Genomic DNA, 23,881 nt, shown 5'->3' on the forward strand with positions numbered 1-23,881 from the left:
CTCTGGAGAAAGAAGTGTGAGGGAGACGACGTGTGCGTTTTCCACATTTCCAGGGTTGCGGTGGTAAACCAGACTGCAGACGGAGGCAAAGGCAATGGAATGCTTCTGCATAAAGTAACTAAATGAATCCCTGCACGTAGAAAGCTAGACAGCAAGGAGAATGGTTTTAGCCTTGCCAACTCCCAGTCACACATTTTTTTTGTGAGCGGGGAGCTTGAAGCATTATTCAAGCAGGCTGAGACCTCAGCTTGCAGTTTGAAAAGCCAGGGTCAGCTTTACCACCCCAGTGATAACTAGGCCTAAGCCTCTGAGAAGACTGGGCTCAGTCTATGCCAGCGTGTTGTAGCCTACTGTCTGCTCTGCGTGGAGTGTATTTTGCGGAGGTTTTTAAAAGCACTGCTCTTCATTTCAATCTTTCACGGGCCCGCGATTCAACAACTGCAGTGCCCTCTTTCCATTTTGGTCATAATGATCGCGTTCTTCCTGCCTCGAAAACTAACCATGGCTACGTCAACGGACCAGTCTGATAGCTGTAGATGACTGACTCCCGCCTAGACATCCATGGTGGAAGTAGTAGGTGGTTGATGCTGTCCACTTGTCCGATTTCCTTTATGAAAACAAAAGCCCAGCAAGGGCACCAGAAACAAATTTTTGGGGAGGACACAGACACTAGAAAATTTCAAGGGAGGGTCACAGAAAGAGCAAAGCATATTTCTAGATGAAAGAAATATACTATGTGGGGGGCGAATTCCTTGTTGGGGGAGCTTGCCCTCTTGCCCCCCGCCTCCTTTTGGAACTCTGCAAAATCCCAGAGGCAGTGCCGAGTGACAGCCAATGCAGTTTCCAAATCCTGATTTTGGTTGGACTCTCGAATTCCTCTGGGTCCTTCTTTATCATCATGATTCTCCCATCAGATAGTGACCGCTCAGTTGCCTAGGCGGGCCAGTGATAGAGCAGCAACCTCTCCTTTCTCTCCCAAGCTCAGGAATCTTTCATTCTAATTACAAACTATATAGTTTGGAGATAATTTGGTGGGAAAGACTCCCCCCTATCTTTTGCACACGGGTTAGGTATGGAAGAGCTTTGAGACCACAGCCTACATTAGTTTTGCATTTTTATTCCTTGAGCCATCTCTTTGCTTCCAAGTGAATTCTCTAGCAACGTGACTGTTTGGTTTAGTAGCCTATGATCATTTTAGTTACTGTTTTGAGCGAGTGCCTGGATGCATCTTCACAATCAATAGGGAAGGGCCATAGCTCAGTGGCAGAACATCTGCGTTGCATACAGAAGGTTTCAGGTTCAATCCCTGGCATCTTCAGGTAGGGCCGGGAACGTCCCCGTCTGAAACCCTGGAGAGCCCTTATCAGTCAGCGTAAACAACATGGAACTAGATGAACCAATAAATAATCTGACTTGGTATAAAGCAGCTCTTTATGTTCCTCACTGGATGAGACTTTTTGGTCTTCCGATGCTTTCCTATGGACGGAACGGCTCCCCTGGGTGTGTGTGTCGTAGACCCCTTAGTTTTTTGGGAGCTGGTTCCCAGCAGGGTCCCTATGTCTCCAGCATCCTACAAGCCAATCAGCATGAAAGAGGAATGTGTCAGCCACTGAGAAAAATCTTCTAACATGCTTACTTGTCCTTTTCTGCTGATTGGAACCAATCAGAGTGAAAGGAGGTGAGTCAGCCACAAAGAACCCTCTTCTCAGTAGCTAACATGGGTTCCTTGGGAAGTCTGTTGTTGTGGGAGAAGGCATTAACAAGGATCCCACAGCAAAAAAAAGGGAGGGTGGCTGTGACTAATCCTCACACAGCCATGAACCTGGGTGAGGTTGGGCCAGTCACTGCCTCTCAGCCTCAGAGGAAGGCAACGGTAAACCTCCTCTGAATACCGCTTACCATGAAAACCCTCTTCAAAGGGTCGCCATAAGTCGGAATCGACTTGAAGGCAGTCCATCCTTATCATCATAATGCTTGCGGGTGTGGGTGGCTGATAGAAACCAACGGCTGGCCTGGTTTGGGAACTAGTGATTTAATAGTAGCTGTTGCGGAAGGCTTCCTCGGAGCCTTCCATTAATGCAATTCCGGCCTGACTTGCAGTGAGCTGTAGCCAAAGAACCTTCCAGCACCTCTTGTCAGGCACCGTTCTGCCGTTCCCGCTTAAAATCCAGTTGGGCAGGATTGGCCCACGTGCCGACAAGTGGAACAGCTCCCTCAGAAGGAAGGCGCGTGAGCGAGGCGTCTAGAGACCAGCCACGTTCCGGTGGTTGACTGAGGAAATTATTGTTGGTAATAATTTGACACTGCATTCTTGCTACGCTTTCTCCTTCCCCTCCAACTAAACTAGTTCAGGATTAAAGCTGGTTGAAGTTCCGCTCCCTTCCCTGTAGGACTTGCAAGTGTGTGCGTGGGGGGGGGGGATCCAAGTAGAAAACGCACTGCGCAGCCGCTTCCTGCTTCTTGTTTAGTTACTGGATATTGACGATGAGTTCAAAGGTGGGTGGCTGTGTAAGGAGATGGCTTGCGGAGGAAGAAGGTGGGCATATTGTTTAAAATGGGAGGGAGGCAAACCGTGAAAGAAAGAGGTGTTGAAACAAGAGCAGAGGAAACACTGTGAGCGTTTATAGGCTCTCCTTCGGCAGCCTGAAATGTTTTATTTTCCCCGCGAGAACAGCATTCTTCATCATTTCCCTACCAAATTTCCCACGAGCGAGAGGTTTTTCAATGCGAACTTGTACACCGGGGCAGCCAGGAATGTCCAACTATGGATTATCGTTTTAAAAATGAATTTTCACCAGATGTCGCACCTTCCAGTTGTTAGTACTTCTGAATGCCCAAGAAGATTTTGGAATGTCCAGAAAATCTATCTATCTATCTATCTATCTAATCTATCTATCTAATCTATCTATCTATCTCAGGGCCCCCTAAATGTGAGAGAAAATGTTTTTTCTAAAATAGTTTTCGTTGAAATGCTCCCGCAGGGGAGTTTAGGTTCACTTCCGTTTTCCATAAGTGGAGGGGTATTTCCTCCTCAGACCCTTCCAACATTAACAACATGTAAAGCTTTTCTCAATGATTCGGTGAATTAGAGCAGAAGCCAACGTCCCCTTTCCAAGGGTGCATCCCCACCACATGCCAGCTGGGTACCAGCTAAACACTGGAGACCCCCACTGGGTCTCCGTCCCGGAGTCCGCTGCTTCCACCTGGCAACTGCCTCTGCCAAGCGCCTGCCGCGCCGGCTGCTGCTCGGCTCCGGAGCAGAGGAGCCCAGCGAGCTGTGTGTGGTCTTGGCTAGGCAGCCACTGCCCCCTCACGGCTTTCTCTCCCTGTGCCCCCCCCCCGTCCTGCTAAATCTTCTGCGGCGGACTGTTTGTTGCGCTCGCCGGGACTCCTCACGCCTCAAGAATGCCGAGAGGTATGCGCAACTTTCCGGAAGGTGAGGTGCCTCTTTCCCTAGGCCCTGCTGGGGAGGAGAAAAAAGGAGCACTTAGATCCATCGTGGCAGCCTCCCACCTTTTCCGCCCTCGTTTCGTAACCGCTTACGACAGACAAGTTGAGAGTTGGGAACAGCCCTCTATTAAGTAGCAAGATTGGGGAGAGGCTCTTCCCACTCGGAGAAAGCAAGGCTTCCCCGACAGAACGACCCCTCGCGACGGCAGTCTCACCAGCCATCCTAGGCGGCTCCTCTCGCGGCCGCTACTGGCTGCGCCCTTCCCCAAGGTACCCTGGACCTCTTTCCTCTGCTGCCTCCTTCCTTAGTCCTCCAGCCACAGCTGCGGGGCGCCGGCTCAGCCTCCGTTCCCGCTAGTCCTGCCGTCAAAGGTCTGTGCGCTCGGTGGTGGAGAGGGAATCCTTTCCTCCTGCAGGCAAATCCCTTACAGCCTGGCTGCCAAGCACAAGGCCGGCTGCGATTATAGATATTGTGCTCTCTCGCTCTCTGTGTGTGAGGGAGCTAGCGAGGGCTCTCTGTGGTTAGCATCCTAAGTGCAGAAGCTTGAACTGGAACCTTGGATTTTATTAGCTGCTGAGCATGAAATGCTGAAATCTTTGGTGGAATCGGATTTGATAATTGGAAATTATTGTTGAGGATTTATTTTGTCTGCCCCCCCCCCTGCAACAGACAATTTTGGGGGTGGAAGAAATAAAGACCAGCGTGGCATCCGACAGCTTCTTACCAGGGCTTATCACATTCTATTGCTTCTGCAGTTAAAATAGTGTGGCTGCGGAAAGCCTGCACAGAATTTTTTTTTTTTGCTGTCTTAATTTCTTTTGGTGATTGCATGTAATCACGGCCCTTAAAAAGAAGCACTTAAAAACAAAAGTGGGCATGGCTTATCACTGGAGTTCTTCAAACATGATTAATCTCCCCCTCTCCATTTTATTATGCTGAGCGGTTGGGGTGGGTATATCCATGATCACTATTGTACAACTCTATTCATACTGGCTTGGCGTTGGAAGTGCTTTCTGTTGGAATAGGCAAATGTTGCATGTTCACTTGGGGGGGATATTTGGGAAATATCCCATGTACCTGTTCACCATGATGTACCTTCCTTATGGGTGGGGTTAGTTATCTGGTTTCCTCCTTCCTTTGTCCTGGAGGATTTTTTGAATATTCAGCAAAAATACTGATCAATCCACCATTGAGAGAGGCTGAGAGCATCAATACCAAAGACTAAGATGGACTGAATACCTTCTATTTTCTTTCATCTAAGCTACAGCCTATGTTTCTAACATATGAAGAGGTCGTGAGTAAATGTTTTTATCTTTTACCTAAGAAGATTGTGTCTGTTATTATTTATATAGAGAAAGGTGGGGCTGGTTACATTCTCACTCTGCTGCTTGTGTTTTTTATATCTCTGCTAAGAAATAGGACCACCAAAGCTTAGTTCCTATTTCTCTCTGGTATTTTTATAATACCGAACACTTTCCTCCCCCCTCCCCTTTTCTGACTGTGCACCAGCTCCGTAAGTTTCTCTTTATTTCCAGTCGTTAGTTGATAGGAAAAATGCTCACGAGTGTTATAGTTGTAGCAGGTTGTCAGGTTATTCAGGCTAATTGACCTAAGAAAGGTTACAGTACTTATCTAGCTGGCTTAATGCATGATAGATGCACACACACACACACAAATGGGGCAATGGGTGGATGGTGGTGTTGGTGGGAGAGAGATAAGGCAACCATGGGAAAAGAGGTGAAGGAAAAGGAAGTGGGCACCAGGAACGAAAGCTAAGCCGACCCAAAGCCTGAATGTCCTGCTTGCTTTTGAATTCAATCTCACAATCCTGGTAGAGTCTTACTTTGGGGGGGGGAATGAAAATCATGAACAGCACTTAATGTTCATAGTGTTGACCATGCCCTCCGGGTCAAATCATACCGCCCATCTATACAGAGCAGCAGACTCTACAGTGCAGACTGTAGAGTCTGGACTCTATACTCAGGATTGTGAGATCAAATTGAAAGTGTATGGGAAATATCTGTTTTCATCAATGTTTGCTCTTTCCCAGGAGTGTAGTCGTCCCGGGTCTTGGAGGACCTTAGACCCCTTAATTTTTTGAGAACAGGGTCCCTATGTCTCCAGCATCCTATGAGCCAATCAGCATGAAAAAGGAGTGTGTTAGCACTCTTCTAACATCTTTATTTATTTATTTATTTATTTGATTTAGATCCCACCCTTCCTCCCAGTAGTAACCCAGGGCAGCAAACAAAAGCACTAAAAATACTCTAAAACATCTTAAAAACAGACTTTAAAATATATTAAAACAAAACATCGCTAAAAACATATTAAAACAGAACACCTTTAAAAACATGTTTTTTAAAAAGCTTTAAAAACATCTTTTTTAAAAAAGCATTACAAACGCATTAAAAAGCAATTCCAACACATACGCAAACTGGGATAGTCTCTACTTAAAAGCCTTGTTGAAAGAGGAAAGTCTTCAGTAGGCGCCAAAAAGATAACAGAGATGGTGCCTGTCTAATATTTAAGAGGAGGGAGTTCCAAAGAGTAGGTGCCACTATGCTAACATGCTTCCTTACCTGCTGATTAAACAGAGTGAAAGGAAGTGTCAGCCACTGAGAAGACTCTTCACAGTAGCTAACACTCTCCCCTTTCATGCTGATTGGCTCTTAGGGATATCTATTGTTGTGGAAGAAGGCATTAACAAGGATCTCACTCTCAACCCAGCAGCAAAAATAAATGGGGAGGGGTGGCAGCTATGACTATAATGAAGGGACCTTGCATTTCTGAATTTGCCTCTATGCTACTGCTCTCTCCTCTCCCCCCTCTCCCCAGTGCTCCATTTGTTTTGAAACTACGTAGAAAGGTGTTGTGGTGGGGAGAACAAGGTACCCCCCCCAAAAAAAAAGGAGGAGAAGGAAAACTGGAAGGAACTCTGGGCATTCTGTTTACTGGGCATTCATCCTGATTTGTTTGTGGGGAGGTACACACCATCTATTTAAAGCACATTTAAAGCACAAGGCCTCCATCAAAGAATCCTGGGAACTAATATTAGAATATAATGTTAAACAGGAAGGTCAAATACAAAATACACTTTTAAGGCAGGAAAACAAAATGTTCTCTTAAATATATATATATATAAAGTACAGATAGTAATCAAAAGTACAGATAAAAATACAATGGAACTCCACAAAACAGCATAACCACTCTGTATGAATGTGTCTAATCTGCTTTCAAAGTCATCTGTTCCTGCAAACACACCATGCATTTCAAGCACACTTAAAACAATGGCTTCCACCAAAGAATCCTGTGAATTATACTTTACCCCTGACACAGCTGCAATACACAGCTCCTTTAGCAAACTCCAGGGTATTCGCCTATCTAACTCAGTGCTGTCCTCTCTGACTGGCAGCGGCTTCCCAGGGCTTCCCATCACCTGCTACCTGATTGGGGGGGGGGGCTGGTGATTCCAGACATCAAACCCGAGACCTTCTGCACATAAACACATGTGCTCTAAGCTATCAATCCCCTACTCGAGGGAGTTGTATCCTCTCCCACCTTCCATCCTTTCCTCTGTTACTGTAGCGCACTAGGGAAGAACCATAGCTCCCTGGCAGAGCACCTGCTTTGCATGCAGAAGGTCACACTTTCCATCCCCGGCATCTCCAGGTAGGTTAGGGAGAGACCCTGATCTGAAAACATGGTGAGCCACTGCCAGTCAGTGTAGGCAATATTGGGCTAAATGGACCGATGATCTGACTCAGCATAAGGCAGCTTCCTATGTCTTAAGGGAAGGGCCATAGCTCAGTGGTTAGAGCACCTGCTTTGCACACAGAAGGTCCCAGGTTCATGCCTTCTTTATGGGCTTCCCAGAGAGGAAGCTTCCTGGGTTCACCTTTGTCTTGCAGATTGCAGCTTCATTGTCTGTGAGAGAGCTTGACACTGCCGAACAGCAACAGCCCTCTGGAGGGAACACTTGAGTGTGGCTCTTGTGGATGGATTTGATCCCATGCTGAGGAGGCCAACGAACCATGGCATCGCCTGCATTCCCTCAAGGGCCAATGGACTACATGCTTTCTGAGCCAATGGACTACATGCTTTTCAGTTGCTGCCCTCCTGAAACTCCACTGAGGTTAATTATCAAAGGTTCTGTCAATTCCCATCCAGTCCCCCCCACCCCCACCCCCAAATGACTTCCTTCCTACCTTACTCATGTGCACCTGTGACGGTTCAGGAAGCTCAACTGCCCACTTGGGGGCACTCGAGTGCAGAGCATATTTGTCCCCCAAAGGAGAAGTAAGTCCAAGGGAGATCATGATAAATAACACTGAGGAGCTGTACAACAGATTTCAGGTTTTCAAAGCCTTTCATATCCAGTATCCAATGGGCTTAAGGGACAGGATTCTGTTTGAACAATAGGAGACGGTTACCAGCCAGACAGGCAAAGTCTAAATTGAAGGAATGGCACAGGCCTGATCTGTAAGAATGTATAGCTATTGCAGGGATGGGGGGAGAACTTCAATTCAAGGGCGAACTTAACCTAATTTGCACTTTCAGAAACACCACGTGAACCAAAACACAGCCGTCTTTCAAAATTCACACTTCTTTCAATTACATAATGTAGTTCTCCAGGCAAGTAACTTGTACAAAAAAAATGCATATATTAGGGTAAAGTGTGCATAAAAATGCGTGAAAATAACATACAAGAGGAAAAAATGCTTTGCAAACATGTATATTTGGCAAAATTCAGTACAAAGATGTGCATATTAGGAGAAAGTCACACTAAAATGCTGATGAATATTCATGGGGACATTAAAAAAAACAACCCTGCAAACTGATGTGGAAATGTGGGGAAATGAACTTAAGACTGGAAAAATGAGAAAACTAAATTGACAGATTCGCCTATCCCTAGCAACCAGTGCACCCCAAGGAGAACTTATGGGCTGTCTGGAGGTGGAGATATGCTAGAGTTTGAAGATTATAATACTGTCTCCTTTCCTAGCAGTCTGGACCAAACTCACCAGCATGGGTGCCAGTCAAAAAACCATGTGGTTAGGGTTGCCAGCTCTTTTGAAGCTCAGGCATACAGCAGTGAATGGTGGAGCCTAGGAGCTAAGGGGTGGGCCTGTTAGATCAGATGGTGGGGCTACGTGAGATGATGAAGAGTCTACTGATACCTGATTGGAGTGGGAGATATCAGCTGGGAGGACAGGGGAGGAGCCTGCTTGTGCCTGGGGCCAGGACAGGCACCAGGCATGACTGGGCCCTTGGGCACCAGCCTGCCCCAGGCTCACAGCACCCACCTGCACCTTAGGGAAGCCTTAGCCTCCATCTTGGCTGATGGCAGCCATGCGTGCAGAATTCACCCCAATGGGACAGGTAAGTGGGGTGTGCAGGCAGGCATTGCGGGCTTGCACTGTTGTAGGGGGTGCCTGGGAGCTGCCTTTCTGTGATCCATGGCAGGGTTGAGAGCCGACGCTGCAGTGGATTATAGAACTGGAGTGCTACCCACCCACCCTAGGGACCCAGGGGCCCTCGGCCAGGGCCTGACCTGGCTGCCCTCTGGCTCTGGCCCTGCCTGGGGCCTCAGGGGGTGGAGCCCCTAATAGCAAAAGACCTTATAGCCCAAAAGAAAATAGCCTCCTACTACTCATACTGCAGTTTTTCTCCTTTGCTCCATAGCTGCTGAAAAGGAGAATAAAACATTGAAAGTTCAGGTGAAATCCCAAGAGGTGTTTCAAGTCTTGCTGATCCCGACAGCACAGGGGCAGCAATCCAGAATGCAGCTCACTCAGATTCTCAGGCTGCTTTGGAAAGGAAGCAGAGAGAGTCACATGTGCCTATCGAGCCAGGAACACAGCTGGTTTGGCAGATACAGACACACTGCAAAAACAAAATAAAAATAATTTTAAAATCGGCTGTAACGTTTGGGACCAAGTCAGAGAGGGCAAAGGTCACAGATGCTTGTGATTAGCAGTTGCCTGTTCATGTTATGGCTTCCTCTATTTGCTAACAGTGCTATGAAGGGCAGGTTTGTTAACGGCACACAGGCCAGTCTCCATTCTTAATGAGATTTTCTTAATGTCTTCTATCTTATCAGTAGCAAGATAAGCCCAACATGTGGACAGGTAGCATAGACTGCTTGGGATGGAAGGCCCTTTTTACTGGAAAAGTATGGCAGCCTGTGTCCCTGGTTGGCATGAGGGTGTTTTGGCTCATATAAAACACTAGCAGACTCGTAGCCAGCATTGCATGGGAATTCCAAGAAACTGAGAAAATCAGTGCAGGTTTGAAATCAGTGCAGTTTTAAAAGATGTTCAGTCTACAATCTTGCTTCAAAATGGCATCCAATAGTATCCAAACATAGATGAAAACCTGCTCCATGATCTCAAGAACCATCATGCAAAATTTGGTTAAAATTAGTGCTGTTTTGAAAGGTTCAGTCCGCCATCTTGATTCAAAATGGGGCCCAATTGAATTTAAATGTAGGTGAAAGTCTACTCATTGATCTCAGGAAAATTCCGATGAATATTCATGAAAGCTTAAAAAAAAAAAAACACCCAAACTGCTCAGCTGCATACACACCATGCATTTAAAGCACATGGTTTCTCCCAAAGAATCCTGGGAACTGTAGTTTGTTAAGTGTGCTGGGAATTGTAGTTCTGTAAGAGACAAACTACCATTCCTAGGATTCTTTGGGGGAAGCCATTGATTGAATCCAATGGTAGTCGTACTCAAAGCAGACCATTGAAGTTAATGGACATGGCTGACTTAGATCCATGCATTTCAGTGGGTTACCCTAAGCAGGACTTGGAGACAACGGCATGTTTGCTAAATGTGGCCCTAGAAGTGTTGTCGTGTCTAGATTGGCATTTGCAATGCCGTGGAATACCTTGACACACCTCCCTGTCCCCAGGAAACCTTTAGCCTTTGCTGTCACATTTTTTTTCACTATGTGTGGGGGGGCACCCCCCCCCCCACATAGCCACTTTCTGATCATGTCCTACAGTTCCACCTCCTTTGGGTATTCTGTGTTTGCCATCAGGGGATGGCTGTTTCCACCTGCATTGCCCCACTCTCCAGCCCTAGGATCCTTCGTAAGGGAGCTGCTTCCAGAAGACTTCCTTGCCTTTTGGGTTGAGGAAGGTGTGGGGAGATAGAGGAGATTATAACAGCTTTGGGGGTTGCTTTTGGATATTTTGGCTTGAGCTTTACTGTTGAACTTTATGCTCTTTTACATTTTAATGTATATTTTTTTTGTGTTGTAGCAATTGTTCTTATTATGTATTATTATGCTACAGTATGTGGGCTGTTTGTTTATGTAAACCGCTTTGTGCACAGTTTGTGGAAAATGCGGTATATAAATAAATTGACTATTGACTATTCGTTTCTCACCAGTGCACTTCCGCAATGCCCTGCTGAAATCCTGTAACTTTTCATACCACAATTTGTTTGGTGGTTGGTGGGTGGGTGTCCATATTTTCTTGGGGAATAGTGCGAAAGTGCTGCTCCAGATGGCAACATTGCAGTAACCTTGGGGAATCATCACGACAACTATGAAGGCGGAACGATGTGTGGACAGGTCTAGTGTAAATTCACCACTAATGCACTGTTATTGCGTCAGTGACAAGTTGCTTCCTCCTCCATAGCTTCAGTGTTCCCAACACGGTTGGGAAGAGGGCGATGGGGAGAAACCTAGAATTAATTGGCTCCGCCTGCCATTGGCTCTGTCTCCACCCGCTGTTGGCCTCTCTGTCTCACCAGTCCTAGGAATGGGATCCGCTAGCCTGTGCTGGTTCGAAAGCATTCCATCGACCTAGCAGCCTGGCATCATTTCGAGTTCGTTCTTTGTCCACTAACTGCTGCTTGTACCAATCTGTTTATTTCCCCTCGCAAAACATATTGCTATTACCATCAATATTTTGAAAGGAAATATTGATAAATAAAAGGAAACATCAACAAAATTATCATTCTTAATATTATATTTTGGAGGTGGAGTTGAAAAAAAATCTCTGGACATAATCGTGGAAAATCACTACATAAAAATCCGATCTGCAATGATAGAGAAATTAACAGAAAATTTGGTAGCAAATCCAAATTGAGCGGAATCCTAGCACATCCCCAACCAGTCCCTATGGGCATCAACCACTGCTGATGGTATCCATTAATCTGAATTCATTGCCCCTTTTTCCCTTTTGAGAAGAGTCTGGGGATGCCTTCTTCAAATTGCGTTAGTGTGCTCATGAGCTTGGATGGCTTTAAGAGAAGATTAGACAAATTCATGGAGGAGAAGGCTATCAACGACTAATAGCCACCATGGCTATGTTCTCACTCTGCTGTCAGAGGCAGCATGCCTCTGAATACCAGAGAGTCACAAGAGGGGAGAGTTGCTGTTGCGCTCATGTCCTGCTTGCGGGCTTCCCAGAGGCATCTGGTTGGTTGCTGTGAGAACAGGATGCTGGACTAAGTGGGCCACTGGCCTCATCCAGCTGCAGGGCTCATGTTCTTACTTCACTGAAGCTGCTGATCCCTTCGCCCTTTATTAAGTTATGCTCATGGATGGAGTTGTATGTCCAATAAAATAAATAATATCTATATTTCGCCAAAGCAACGTCAGTCACAGCTGTGTGTGTGTGTTTTATAAAAATAGTGGGCTGTTTTGTTTTTAGTTGCAGTGCTTCCTCATGTCTCTCTGCCCCCCCCTCCCCATCCTTAACTAACAATGTTGGTCTACCAGACAAACAGACAGGTCCTCTGTACCCCTCCAACAAGTGTGAATTTTCATCCGATGCAAATTTCAACAGACGACAGGAACTGACAGTTCGGGAAGGTTCTTTGCCAAGGATTAAGAGTGCCAACGTGGTTAGCAAGGAAAGATGGACTCTTTCCATAGGTGAGTTACATGACAAAGAGAAGGGGGAAATGTTCATTTGCCTGTGCAGGTGTGTGCACGCATGTGAGCAAGTGAGACTCTTAATTTTTGTAAGAACATAATAAGAGCCCTGCCGCTGGATCCTAGCCAAAGGTCCATCATAGGCCAGAATCCTGATCTCACAGTGGCCAACCAGATGCCCCTATGGGATGCTTGCAAGCAGGGCCTGAGCGCCACAGCAACTCTGCCCACTTGTGATTCCAAGCAACTGGCAGAGACAGGCTGCCTCCAACAGTGGATGTAAGAACATAAGAACCCTGCTGGATCAGGCCAGTGACCCATCTAGTCCAGGAACCTGTTCTCACAGTGCCAACCAGATGCCCCAATGGGAAGCCCACAAGCAGGGTCTTAATATTTATTTATTTATTTATTTATTGTATTTATATACGGCCTCATAGCCGAAGCTCTCTGGGCGGTTTACAGTAACTAAAAACATTAAAAACAAATATACAAATTTAAAACACATCTTTTAAAAACAATTTAAAACACAATTTAAAAATATAAAACAATTTAAAAACACATGCTAAAATGCCTGGGAGAAGAGGAAAGTCTTGACTTGGCGCCGAAAAGATAACAGTGTTGGCGCCAGGTGCACCTCGTCAGAGAAGTCATTCCATAATTTGGAGGCCACCACTGAGAAGGCCCTCTCCCTTGTTGCCGTCCTCCTAGCTTCCCTCTAAGTAGGCACCTGGAGGAGGGCTTTTGATGTTGAGCATAGTGTATGGGTGGGTTTGTGTCTGGAGAGACATTCCATCAGGTATTGTGGTCCCAAGCCGTGTAAGGCTTTATAGGTTAAAACCAGCACCTTGAATAGAGCTCAGAAACATACAGGCAGCCAATGCAAGCAGGCCAGAATCAGTTTTATATGTTTGGACAGTCTGGTCCCTGTTACCAATCTGGCCACTGCATTTTGCACAAGCTGCAGTTTCCAAACCGTCTTCAAAGGCAGCCCCACGTAGAGTGCATTGCAGTAATTTAACTTGGAGGTTACCAGAGCATGGACAACTGAAGCCAGGTTATCCCTGTCCAGATAGGGGCGCAGCTGGGCCACCAACCAAAGTTGGTAGAAGGCACTCTGTGCCACTGAGGCTACCTGAGCCTCAAGTGACAGAGATGGTTCTAGGAGAACCCCCAAGCTACGAACCTGCTCCTTCAGGGGGAGTGCAACCCCATCCAGGACAGGTTGGACATCCAGAAGAACCACCCACCAGCAGCATCTCAGTCTTGTCTGGATTGAGCCTCAGTTTATTAGCCCTCATCCAGTCCATTGTCGCAGACAGGCACCGGTTCAGCACATTGACAGCCTCACCTGAAGAAGATGAAAAGGAGAAATATTGCTGCATGTCATCAGCATACTGATGGCAACGCTCCGGATGACTGCACCCAATGGTTTCATGTAGATGTTGAACAGCATGGGGGACAGAACTGACCCCTGCGGAACCCTATACTGGAGAGTCCAGGGTGCTGAGCAATTTTACCCAAGCACCACCTTCTGGAGCCGACCCGCCAAGTAGGAGCGGAACCACCGCCATGCAGTCCCTCCCACTCCCAACTCAGCCAGTCTTCCCAGGATACCATGGTCAATGGTATCGAAAGCCGCTGAGAGATCAAGAAGAATCAACAGAGTCACACTCCCCCTGTCTTTCTCCTGACAAAGGTCATCATACCAAGGCCAAGGCTGTTTCTGTGCCAAAACCAGGCCTGAAACCCGACTGAAATGGATCCAGATAATCGGTCTCATCCAAGAGTGTCTGGAGCTGGCCTGCCACCACTCATTCAAGGACCTTGCCCAGGAATGGAACATTTGCCACCGGCCTAGAGTTATTAAGATTTTCTGGGTCCAGGGAGGGTCTCTCCAGCAGTGGTGTCACTACTGCCTCTTTCAGGCAGCCAGGGACCACCCCCTCTCTCAGAGAAGCATTAATCACTTCCCTGGCCCAGCCGGCTGTTCCATCCCTACTAGCTTTTATTAGCCAAGAAGGGCAAGGATCCAGCACAGAAGTGGTTGCACGAACCTGTCCAAGCACCTTGTCAACGTCCTCAAGCTGTACCAACTGAAACTCATCCAAGAAATTGGGACAAGGCTGTGCTCTGGATACCTCGAATGATTCACCTGCTATAACACTGGAGTCTAAGTCCTGGCGGATGCTAAAGATTTTATCCCGGAAGTGCCTAGCAAATTCATTACAGCGGGCCTCAGATTGTTCTACCATGTCCCTGGGGCCAGAGTGTAATAGCCCCCAGACAATTCTGAAGAGTTCCGCTGGGCAGCAGATTGATGATTTTATAGTGGCAGCAAAATAGTTTTTTTGCTGCCCTCACTGCCCCTAAATACAGCTTACCATAGGCACTTACCAGTGTATAATTGCATCCACTAGGAGTTTGTCTCCATCTGCACTCAAGCCGTCTCCTATATTGTTTCATCGCTCTCAGCTCTGGGGTATACCATGGAGCCATATGAGCTCTACACAGGAGAGAGCGCTCAGGAGCAATCATGTCAACCGCCCGGGTCATTTCTGTATTCCACAGTTCAACCAGGGTTTCGACAGGAGCGCCAGCCCTATCAGCTGGAAAACTCCCCAGAGCCCTTTGGAAACCATCCGGATCCATTAGTCTCTGGGGGCGGACCAACTTAATAGGACCCCCACCCTTGCAGAGGGGAAAAGCCACCGTAAGTCTAAACTTCAGCAAGCAATGATCTGTCCATGACAGAGGAACTGATGCAAGGCCCCCCACATTCAGATCACCAACTCCATGTCCAGTTGCAAAAACCAAATCTAGAGTATGCCCTGCTACATGTGTTAGGCCAATGGCATATTGGGACAGTCCCATGGTTGTCATGGAGACCATGTAATAGCACTACGTTTTAATTCTTTTCATCCTTCTGTTTGTATTGGCAATGGCCTTTGGCCCAAGCAGTAATGGTATACTGAACTGAAAGGTGTGCTGTCCTGCCCGCCAGTTGCCCCTCTTTACTGGGGAGAGCTCCTATTTTCCGGCTGTATCGCTGCTTCTATTTTCTTCTTTCATTTGCATTTTGGAAAAGCCTTGTTAAAACGCTGTTACTATGAATTTGCAACCCTTGCCATTGTTCAGCGTTCAGTTCCAGAGGAGAGGGCTAGAATGGGTGGAAATTCCAAGGAAGGAGATTTCACAATTAGGAGCAACTTGCTAACATAGAAACATAGAAGCTGCCTTATACCGAATCAGACCACCAGTGCATCTAGGTCAGCACTGTCGACACTGACTAGCAGTGGCTCCAGTAGTGTAGTGGCAAATTCAGAAGTGCAGGGTGTGACGTCCTTCCCCAGCACCACCTGTGAAGCTCTCACTTGGGGCTACCAGCAGACAGGAACGTCAGGTTTTCCTCTTACCCTTTTCAGCTCTAGCACAGATTCTACAAATCCCACTGCTAGGCAGCACTACCAGTCACTTTCTGTAATCCAAACTCCCAGAGACTTTGCCTAAGCCTCTCTATAGCTTGTTACTTTGTGACTGTGTACCTATGCGGCTCCCAACCCCCTGGTATCTTTATATTTAAAGGATACAACTCTGGGTTGCTCTGGACATGTGACTTGTTACAATCTCTCCCTTCACCGCTGCCACCATTAGATACAGTTTCTGTTCAGCCTTGGTAATTACCTTGCCCTCCCTTCTGGTCTGTATATTCCCCCAGCCAAGGATCAGGCCTTTGGTAAACTAAATAAGTATTTATTAAATATCAGAAATAACAAGATTACTTAAGGAATGTTTCACAAGCGTATGGTTTCATCTATATTCTGTTAGGTACTTGACTTTTTACTAATTTCCTCAGAACTCCGACTCACTCTCAACACCACCACCTCCAAACCTCCAACCTCTCTCTCAACCTCTCAAAGACACCACCTCAACCACAACCTCCCAGATTCAACTGTCATTCTTCCATTTATACTCCCAGCCATTCAAACGCTCAGCCAATTATCCAGCATTCTACTGCTCATGTACTCCCCCCTCCTCTTTCACTCCACTTACCATATGTCTTCTATACAAACAGCACTTACCATATTTACAATATAAGCAGGAACATCACACAGGGTCCCTTCATAATAATCATAACCACACCCCCTCATAGCCATGCCGCTTTTAAGATTATACCACCTTCTAAGATTATAGAATAATCTGGCCAGGCTTGAATAATTGCTTTCTGCTTTTCTGTTGCTGTCAGAGATACTGCTTGATTTACTGAACTCCATGTCTACGTGTTTATCTCCTGCTGCTACCAAACTGCTTGACGATGCAGATGGGGGGGCTAACATCAGGATTCACTGCCTCTTCATCTGAAGTTACCAAATTCTCATTCTCTACAATTTAGCTTTTTGAAGTAGGAACTAATGGGAACTCCTTTCACTTGGATTGCTCCAGTCAGCAGGAAACAGCAAGGAAGCAAGTTAGAAGACTCTTCTCAGTGGCTAACATCCCCCCTCCATGCTGATTGGCTTGTAGGATGCTGGAGACATAGGGACGCGGCTGGGGCCTGGCTCCTAAAAAAGTAAGGGGTTTAAGATCCCGAGGCCCTGGATGACTACACCTCCCAGTGGTGCTCCATGCTTTCAGAAAGGGAGTCTCTCCCAGACCCTATGACATAATCTGTAATCTTGACTGAATTCTGATGCTGTTTTATATTGTTTTCATTGCTAGATTGTATGTGTTTTACTTGTATGTTATATCTCTTTTGTATATTCTATGTTGTTCACTGCTTTTGGGGCCTTTGGGCCAGTGGTGTACCAAGGGCGGAGCCGTGGGAGCTGTCTGCCCCAGGTGCAGGCAATAAGGGGCCCCATTTATTTATTTATTTATTATACTTGTATACTGCCCCATAGCCGAAGCTCTCTGGGCGGTTTACAGTAACTAAAAACAAATACAATTTAAAATTCATCTTTTAAAAAACGATTTAAAACACAATTTAAAAATTTAAAACAATATAAAACACATGCTAAAATGCCTGGAAGAAGAGGAAAGTCTTGACCTGGCGCCGAAAAGATAACAGTGTTGGCGCCAGGAGCACCTCGTCGGGGGAGATCATTGTCTGTAGAGAATTTAAAAACAACAATAAAACCGACTAAAAGTCGGTCTGCTTTTTATTATCACCATGCGCCGGCAATTCTAAACAACGTCAGTGATAAAATACTCCTCCCCCCCACTTTGCTTAAGCGGTGCAGAGTTCTGGGAGACTAAAAAAAAAAAACCCTTGCTTACTATTTTGTAACGTGTCGGTTGGTCATCATGAATGGTCTTTGGGAATTTTTCAAAAACAAAATTAGCAGCTTAACCCTTATACTGCATTAGCAAGCCAGCCATCTCTTCCTCTGCTTAGCTTATGTGGTGGCTTTCTCCCTAAGAAAAGCTTGTTTATTTGGAGGCATGGCGAGAGAACTGGCAAGGAGCTTGGCGAGAGCGCATGCGTGGGTGTAAGAGGCTTGTCTAGTCTCCGTGGTGAGGAATATTTGTGTCGCTGGAGGAAGAAGTAGCACAGACCGACGGAAGGCGGGCGTGGGAGGAGCTGCCGCCGCTGCCGCCTGTCCGGGGCCTTAGGAAGGAGTTGGCTGAAGTGGGCACCTGAGGCCAAAGCCTTGGAATGAGGAGGCGGCGGCGGCGGAGGAGGAGGTGGAGGCGGCTGCTGCTGTGAGGGAGGGAAGAAAAGAAAGGAAACGGGGGAGGAAAGACGGAGCGAAAGAGAAGAGGGGGGGCGACCGAGTGACGGCGCGCACATCCCAAGGCGCTGCCGGCGCTGTCCCGCTCCCCCGGGCCGCCAAAATGGGTAAGAAGGAGGAAACTCGGAGCTTGTCTTAGGAGAGGAGCTGGGGCCGACAGTTCAACACCGCGAGAGAATGGCGTGTTGACGTTAAGGGGGAGGGGAGAGGAAGCACTGCGGTGCTTGGGGTGGATGCCTCTTAATAGGGAAGTTGCGCGCGGGAGGGGGGCGCTCAGCTCTGCGCTGCTCTGCTCTTGCAAAGGGTTGCTGAGGTGCGCGCGCGCATTCCTGATGAGGACAACACTGTCTAGAGGGGCAGTATCGTGGGAGGGAGAGGGCTTAAGTGGCGTCCTTGTGTAGCAGGAGTGACGGCCGCAGTTTTTCTGAGAGATGCGCTGTTATTAAGGAAGGGTGTGGATGTCTTGCCTTTTGTTACAGTAGTCACATTATACGGGGCAAAACTGTCAGAGCAGTGGTCTGTCTAGTCCAGGGATGGGGAAGCTATGTCCCTTCGTACAATGCTGGCCTCCAACTCCCATCAGTCCCAACCCGCTTGGGTAATAGTTGTGGGTGAAGAGAGTTGTAATCTAAGCATCTGAAGGGCAACAGGTTCCTCATCCCTGCTCTAGCTCAACTTTTGGGGTTAAGAGCACCCGTGGAGATGCCTCAAGGAGGATCAAAGGCAAAGCATAGTGGTGATAGCTCTCCTCTGTTAATCCCAAGGATCTGGTAGTTGAGTGTACCTAAATTTCGCAGGGATTGAGGATGTGTGTTTCTCTTGTTTGGGGGGTTGCCTAGGTCATATCACAGTTTCAGTCTGATCAGATTAGAGTGGCTTGCAGGTTGGAGGAAACTGAATATTGGTCTTAGAAAAATCATGCCTACATGGGACACTCCCTCTGCTACATTTTGAAGTAGCACTAAGTGTGTGTGTGGGAGAGATAGTATGTTTGCACAATTACTCTGAAGGCTGTAGTCTACTTTATCTTTAGTTTTCTTCACATTGTGAGTGAAGTTCTGTCGAGTTAAGAGGTGTCATAACTTATGTGCTATCTTATGTGCTAACTTATGGGTTTGTTTCTTTGCAGCTGAACAGCTTGGAAGTGAGATTCTTCTCAGAGGTTGACTTAATAGAGTTTGCCATGGTTCATGTGAACTAGCATCTCTCTGAACCTTGGATGTTTTGTTGAATGTTTTATATACTTTAATGAGCTACCTGACAGTAGTAAAATCTGCAAAACAAAGGCTGTTGGCTCATGTTACAGTGACTGAAAACTGAGGTTAAAATTAGAAGGTGCATAGCTCAATCTAAACCCAAAGAGCAGCGAGGCTGAGATAGTTGTGTGCTATGGGAGAGTGAGAGATGTTTTCTGCTTTCACATCTGGAAAAACTTCAGCAAATCAGTTCTTTATTATATGAGGAAGCATGCATTTCTCAACAAAATGAAGTGACAATGAGCTAGTATCTTGCTCTGTAATTACTTTATCAGATATAACACAGACTCAACCACAGGTTATAGTTGACACCTTCATTCTCCACTCCTCAGCAGATACTTTGGAGGAAATTAGAAATACTGAATTTTGTGGTCTTGTGCCTATTAGCTGGGCATAAAAATGGGTCCACTTGTTGATAATAGATACATAGTAAAGACGAAAACACCCAAAAGGTGGTGTGAAGAGGACTGAGCATGCTCAGTGACTTCCAGGAACAAAGGAACATGAAGCACTGCTGAAGTATCCATTTGGGGAGAGTGGAATTGGCGTGCTCAGGCATCAAACAGATTATAGTATTCTGGATGGGAGACTAAGGTGGGAACGTGACTGCCATGAGATTAAAAACTCCCCTTCCTATACTAAACAGGGAGACTTGGGGAACACTTCCCCCCCCTTTTCTTCTCTACTCTCCACTTTCTATCCTGCCCCACCCCTTACTATTTAGTAGTGCAGTGCTCAGGGTTTGGCTCAGGATTTGTTATACAGCACACTGGATGGAGGGTTCAGGGGGATGGAAAAGAGAAAGTGTTTGACGCTAGTGTCAGCATTATGTCAATACTCTGTGTACTCTTAACCAACCTTTTCTATAGCTTATCTTTAGGTGCAAAATGATAACTTGTACATGTTTGACCAAAAGCAAAGCCAGCCAAGTAACTATTCAAACTTTTAGGAATGTTAGACTTGCAGGTTTGCTCCACTAACAATGTGGATATATTTAATTCAAGAGTGGGGAACCTCAGGGCCAGGAACTAAGTGCAGCCCTCCATGCTTCTCTGTCTGGCCCTCAGAACTCTCCCCGAGCCACACCCCTCACTGGCCCTCCTTCATACCCTGAGTGTTTCTGCCTGGCTGGTTTGTGCCCTTGAATTCAGGTAATGCCTGTTGCTTCCCTGGATGGTTTCCTGGAAGGGAATGTGACCCTTGGGCTGAAAAAGGTACCCTACCTTTGATTTAATTAATTCATTTCAAACAGAGCTAACCTTTTGCAAAGGCAAGTCCTATACATATTGACTCACAAATGCCGGACTTGCTTTCTCCTTTTTATTGCTTAATTGTGTCACCTTACACTGATAGAGACAGCTCCAACGCCTGTCTGCCTCAGTCTTGTAGCCCTCTCTTTATCCTCCATTCTATCAGTCTTCCCCTTCTCCGTACAGCCTATCACAACTGACACATGCCATTCTCTCCAAGGCTAACCCATAGGAAAGCATATCAGGCAAGGAGAGAGTTGGTGTGCAGCTATGTGGCTGCTGCCCCCAAAGTGTCCTCAGCTTTAGTGTTAGTGCACAGATGAGGATTGGGGATGACAAGGAAAGTGTGGTTGCAGGAGGCTAAATTGTAAGCCAGCATAATATGCAAGACTGAAACATGCTTACTGCTTACTTGGTGGAGAAGTTAAGGCCATACTTCTTAGTGCATGAGTAAATCTGTAAGTACTCTTGTCAACTGAAGTGATTTAAAAAATTTTATAATGGATCTGAGTTCAATATGGGAAGCCTGCCTTGAGATCATACAGTGCCCATGTGATTAAACCTGATTATGTGGGTGTCTGCTTTCAAGCAGGCACTCATGTATTTTAAGAAAAAGGCATGATGTCTGGTGTAGGGCTAAAAGGGTGGCCAGGTCATCACTCTACACTATTATGACCTGAAATGGAAAATGGCGACCCTATGAATAGGGTTTTCATGGTAAGCAGTATTCAGAGGTGGTTTACCATTGCCTTCTTCTGAGGCTGAGAGGCAGTGACTGGCCCAAGGTCACCCAGTGAGCTTCATGGCTGTGTGGGGATTTGAACCCTGGCCTCCCAGGTCATAGTCCAACACTCTAACCCAGCATTTCCCAACTAGTGGGCCTCCAGATGTTGTTGGACCACAATTCCCATCTTTCCTGACCATTGGCAATGCTGGCTGAGGCTGATGAGAGTTGTGGTCCAACAACATCTGGTGGCCCACTAGTTGGGAAAGGCTGCTCTAACCACTACACCACACTGGCTCTCACAAGTAATGTATGAGTAGCATTTCTGAATGTCAGAAATCAAGATGCACCTCTTTACCCTGGCCTTTGACACCAGAGGTGTGTATTTTTTAGGACCACCCTATTTTTGTGATGATGTGACTTTGAGCTGTTTTTAATGATGTGTATTAAACTGTTTTAACCCTGCCCCTGGGACTTCAGAGTGAAGGGTGGGTAATAAGTTGCTGCTGCTGATAATTATATGGTATGAAAGACATAGGTGAATTTGCCTTGTTACTTAAATGGTAACATTGATATTAGTAATTAGAGGAGAGCTACCCTTCAAGTAACACAAAATTCTACGTCTTAGATGTTTGGAGAAAACAAAAAATGAAACAGTAAGGGACAAGTAACAATATCCCTATGTAAGTTATGATAATTATATTTTCATAGCTGTTTGGTGGAGTGGTGATGTTTGAATTTAAGAGAAGATTACAGTAGTGTGGTCATGTGCATACTGTTGGGCATAGATGTGAACTCTCTGCCCAAATTGAGAACTGAATGATCTTGTAGATGCTATTGAGTCTTTCTGTTAATCATCTTAAAAGAAAGTAACATATCTTAAGACCATAAGGGAAGCCTTGGTGAATGGGACCAAAGGTTCATTCTACTTCCCATAGAAGGCAACAGAACTTCAAATTAATTGATAGATTTATATCCTTCCTTTCAAAAATTTTTTAGGGCAGCTTATAAACTCCAAATGTATTCATTTATAAAAATATCCATTTCCATTTCATACATCACTATTTATAAAGCAGTGGTTTATACCATATATAAATACATGATGAAATCATATAAAAATTTAAAACCAGAAATTATTAACTACTGTAGAAGGATATCTTCGTAATTGCCTGCATAAGCCTAGTGACATAGAAAAGCTTTCAGCAGGTATTCAGAAGTTAGAACAGAAGATTCCTGCTAAATCTCTATTGGCAGAGCATTCCACAGGGCTGGGATGATGACACTAAAGTCTCAATTTCTTGTTCCCAAATGAACCTTGCCAACTTGGGGGATAACCAGTGATGCTTCTACAGATGATCTTGGTGATTCAGCATGAATATAAGGGTTCAGGCCATCCCTAAGGTATCCTGAACCTGTTCTTCAGGGCTTTGTAAATTAATACAGTTTATTAGCCCTTATCTGATCCACCACTTCAGTCAGACACTGATCCAGAGCTTTCACAGCTTCTCCCGATTCAGATGTTATGGAGAAATAGAGCTGTGTGTCATCACCTTACTGCAGAACTCCTCATGACCACTCCCAACATTTTCATATAAATGCTAAAATAGCACTAGGGAAAGGATCGTACCTGCAGAACCCCATAGCACAAGTGCTGGGGGAGCATGGAGTACTGACCAAGTGCTACTCTCCGAACATAGCCCTGTAGTTAAGTACAGAACCAGTGTAATAGGGTGCCCCTGATAACCCATCCCACTGAGTTGGCCCAGGAGGATACCATGGTCAATGGTATGAAGAGCTGCTGAGAGATCAAGCAGAAGTAACAGGGTTGTACGCACCCTGTCTCTCTCGTAATAAATTAATACAACAGCATACAAAATTCCAACAAGAAAAATAAAGGGGGAAGGGGTAGTAGAAACCAAGATCAAATTCCAAGCTAAAATGTGTTTGTGTGGTTTTTAAAAAACAAAAACTGGGAAGATATAAGGCTGCAGTTGGCTCATCTGCTGCCCCTGTTCCTGGACAAAGATAGCATAGCCGCAGTGATCTAAGATTTGGTAACCTCCTGTTTGGATTATTATACTGCAGGGGTGAGTAAACCTTTTGGCTCCGTGGACCAGATCTTTATCTTTCCCCAGTCTGCAGGCCAACTTTGACAGGTGGGTGGGGCAACCCACCTGTCAAACACATGATATTGCATGATTGACATGTGGGTTGTCCCAATCTTGGGAACCACAACGCAGGGGGTATTGCTAGCCTTATGCATTGCATACCTCCCTGTGCTGCTGCTTTCCACCTCCAATGTTATGGGGGCTGCTCAAAGAGCAGCACTGGGAGGGAATGAAAAATGCTTTCCCCTCCTTGAGCAAGGCATGCTCCTACTGCCTGTTGGCTGATGAGTGGTTGGGAGTGGGCTTTGCTGCAGCAAAGGAATAATTGGGAGCCCACTTTAAGCTTCTAATTGTTTCTTTGAAGTCCCACCCTTACCTGGTCCACACCTGATGTCATGTATGATGTGAGGTACAAGGTGGGTGGATGTGGCTTCCACAAAGCAGCCATGCAAAGCTAAATGGGGAGATAT

The 23,881-nt window shown here is 46.1% G+C and overlaps 1 protein-coding gene across 1 annotated transcript in view; it reads left to right on the plus strand.

Moving 5' to 3' along the window:
* The first annotated feature begins 17,814 nt into the window (after window positions 1-17,814).
* The window catches only part of MAP3K3 (mitogen-activated protein kinase kinase kinase 3), a 79,656-nt gene continuing 73,589 nt past the window's right edge, over window positions 17,815-23,881 (plus strand). The window contains exon 1 of the mRNA XM_061591256.1: window positions 17,815-18,180. Coding sequence (XP_061447240.1) covers window positions 18,177-18,180 — 4 coding nt within the window. The 5' untranslated portion in view covers window positions 17,815-18,176. The remainder of the gene's footprint in view (window positions 18,181-23,881) is intronic.

This window comes from Rhineura floridana, chromosome 11, assembly GCF_030035675.1.
Source record: "Rhineura floridana isolate rRhiFlo1 chromosome 11, rRhiFlo1.hap2, whole genome shotgun sequence".
NCBI classification, from domain to species: domain Eukaryota; kingdom Metazoa; phylum Chordata; class Lepidosauria; order Squamata; family Rhineuridae; genus Rhineura; species Rhineura floridana.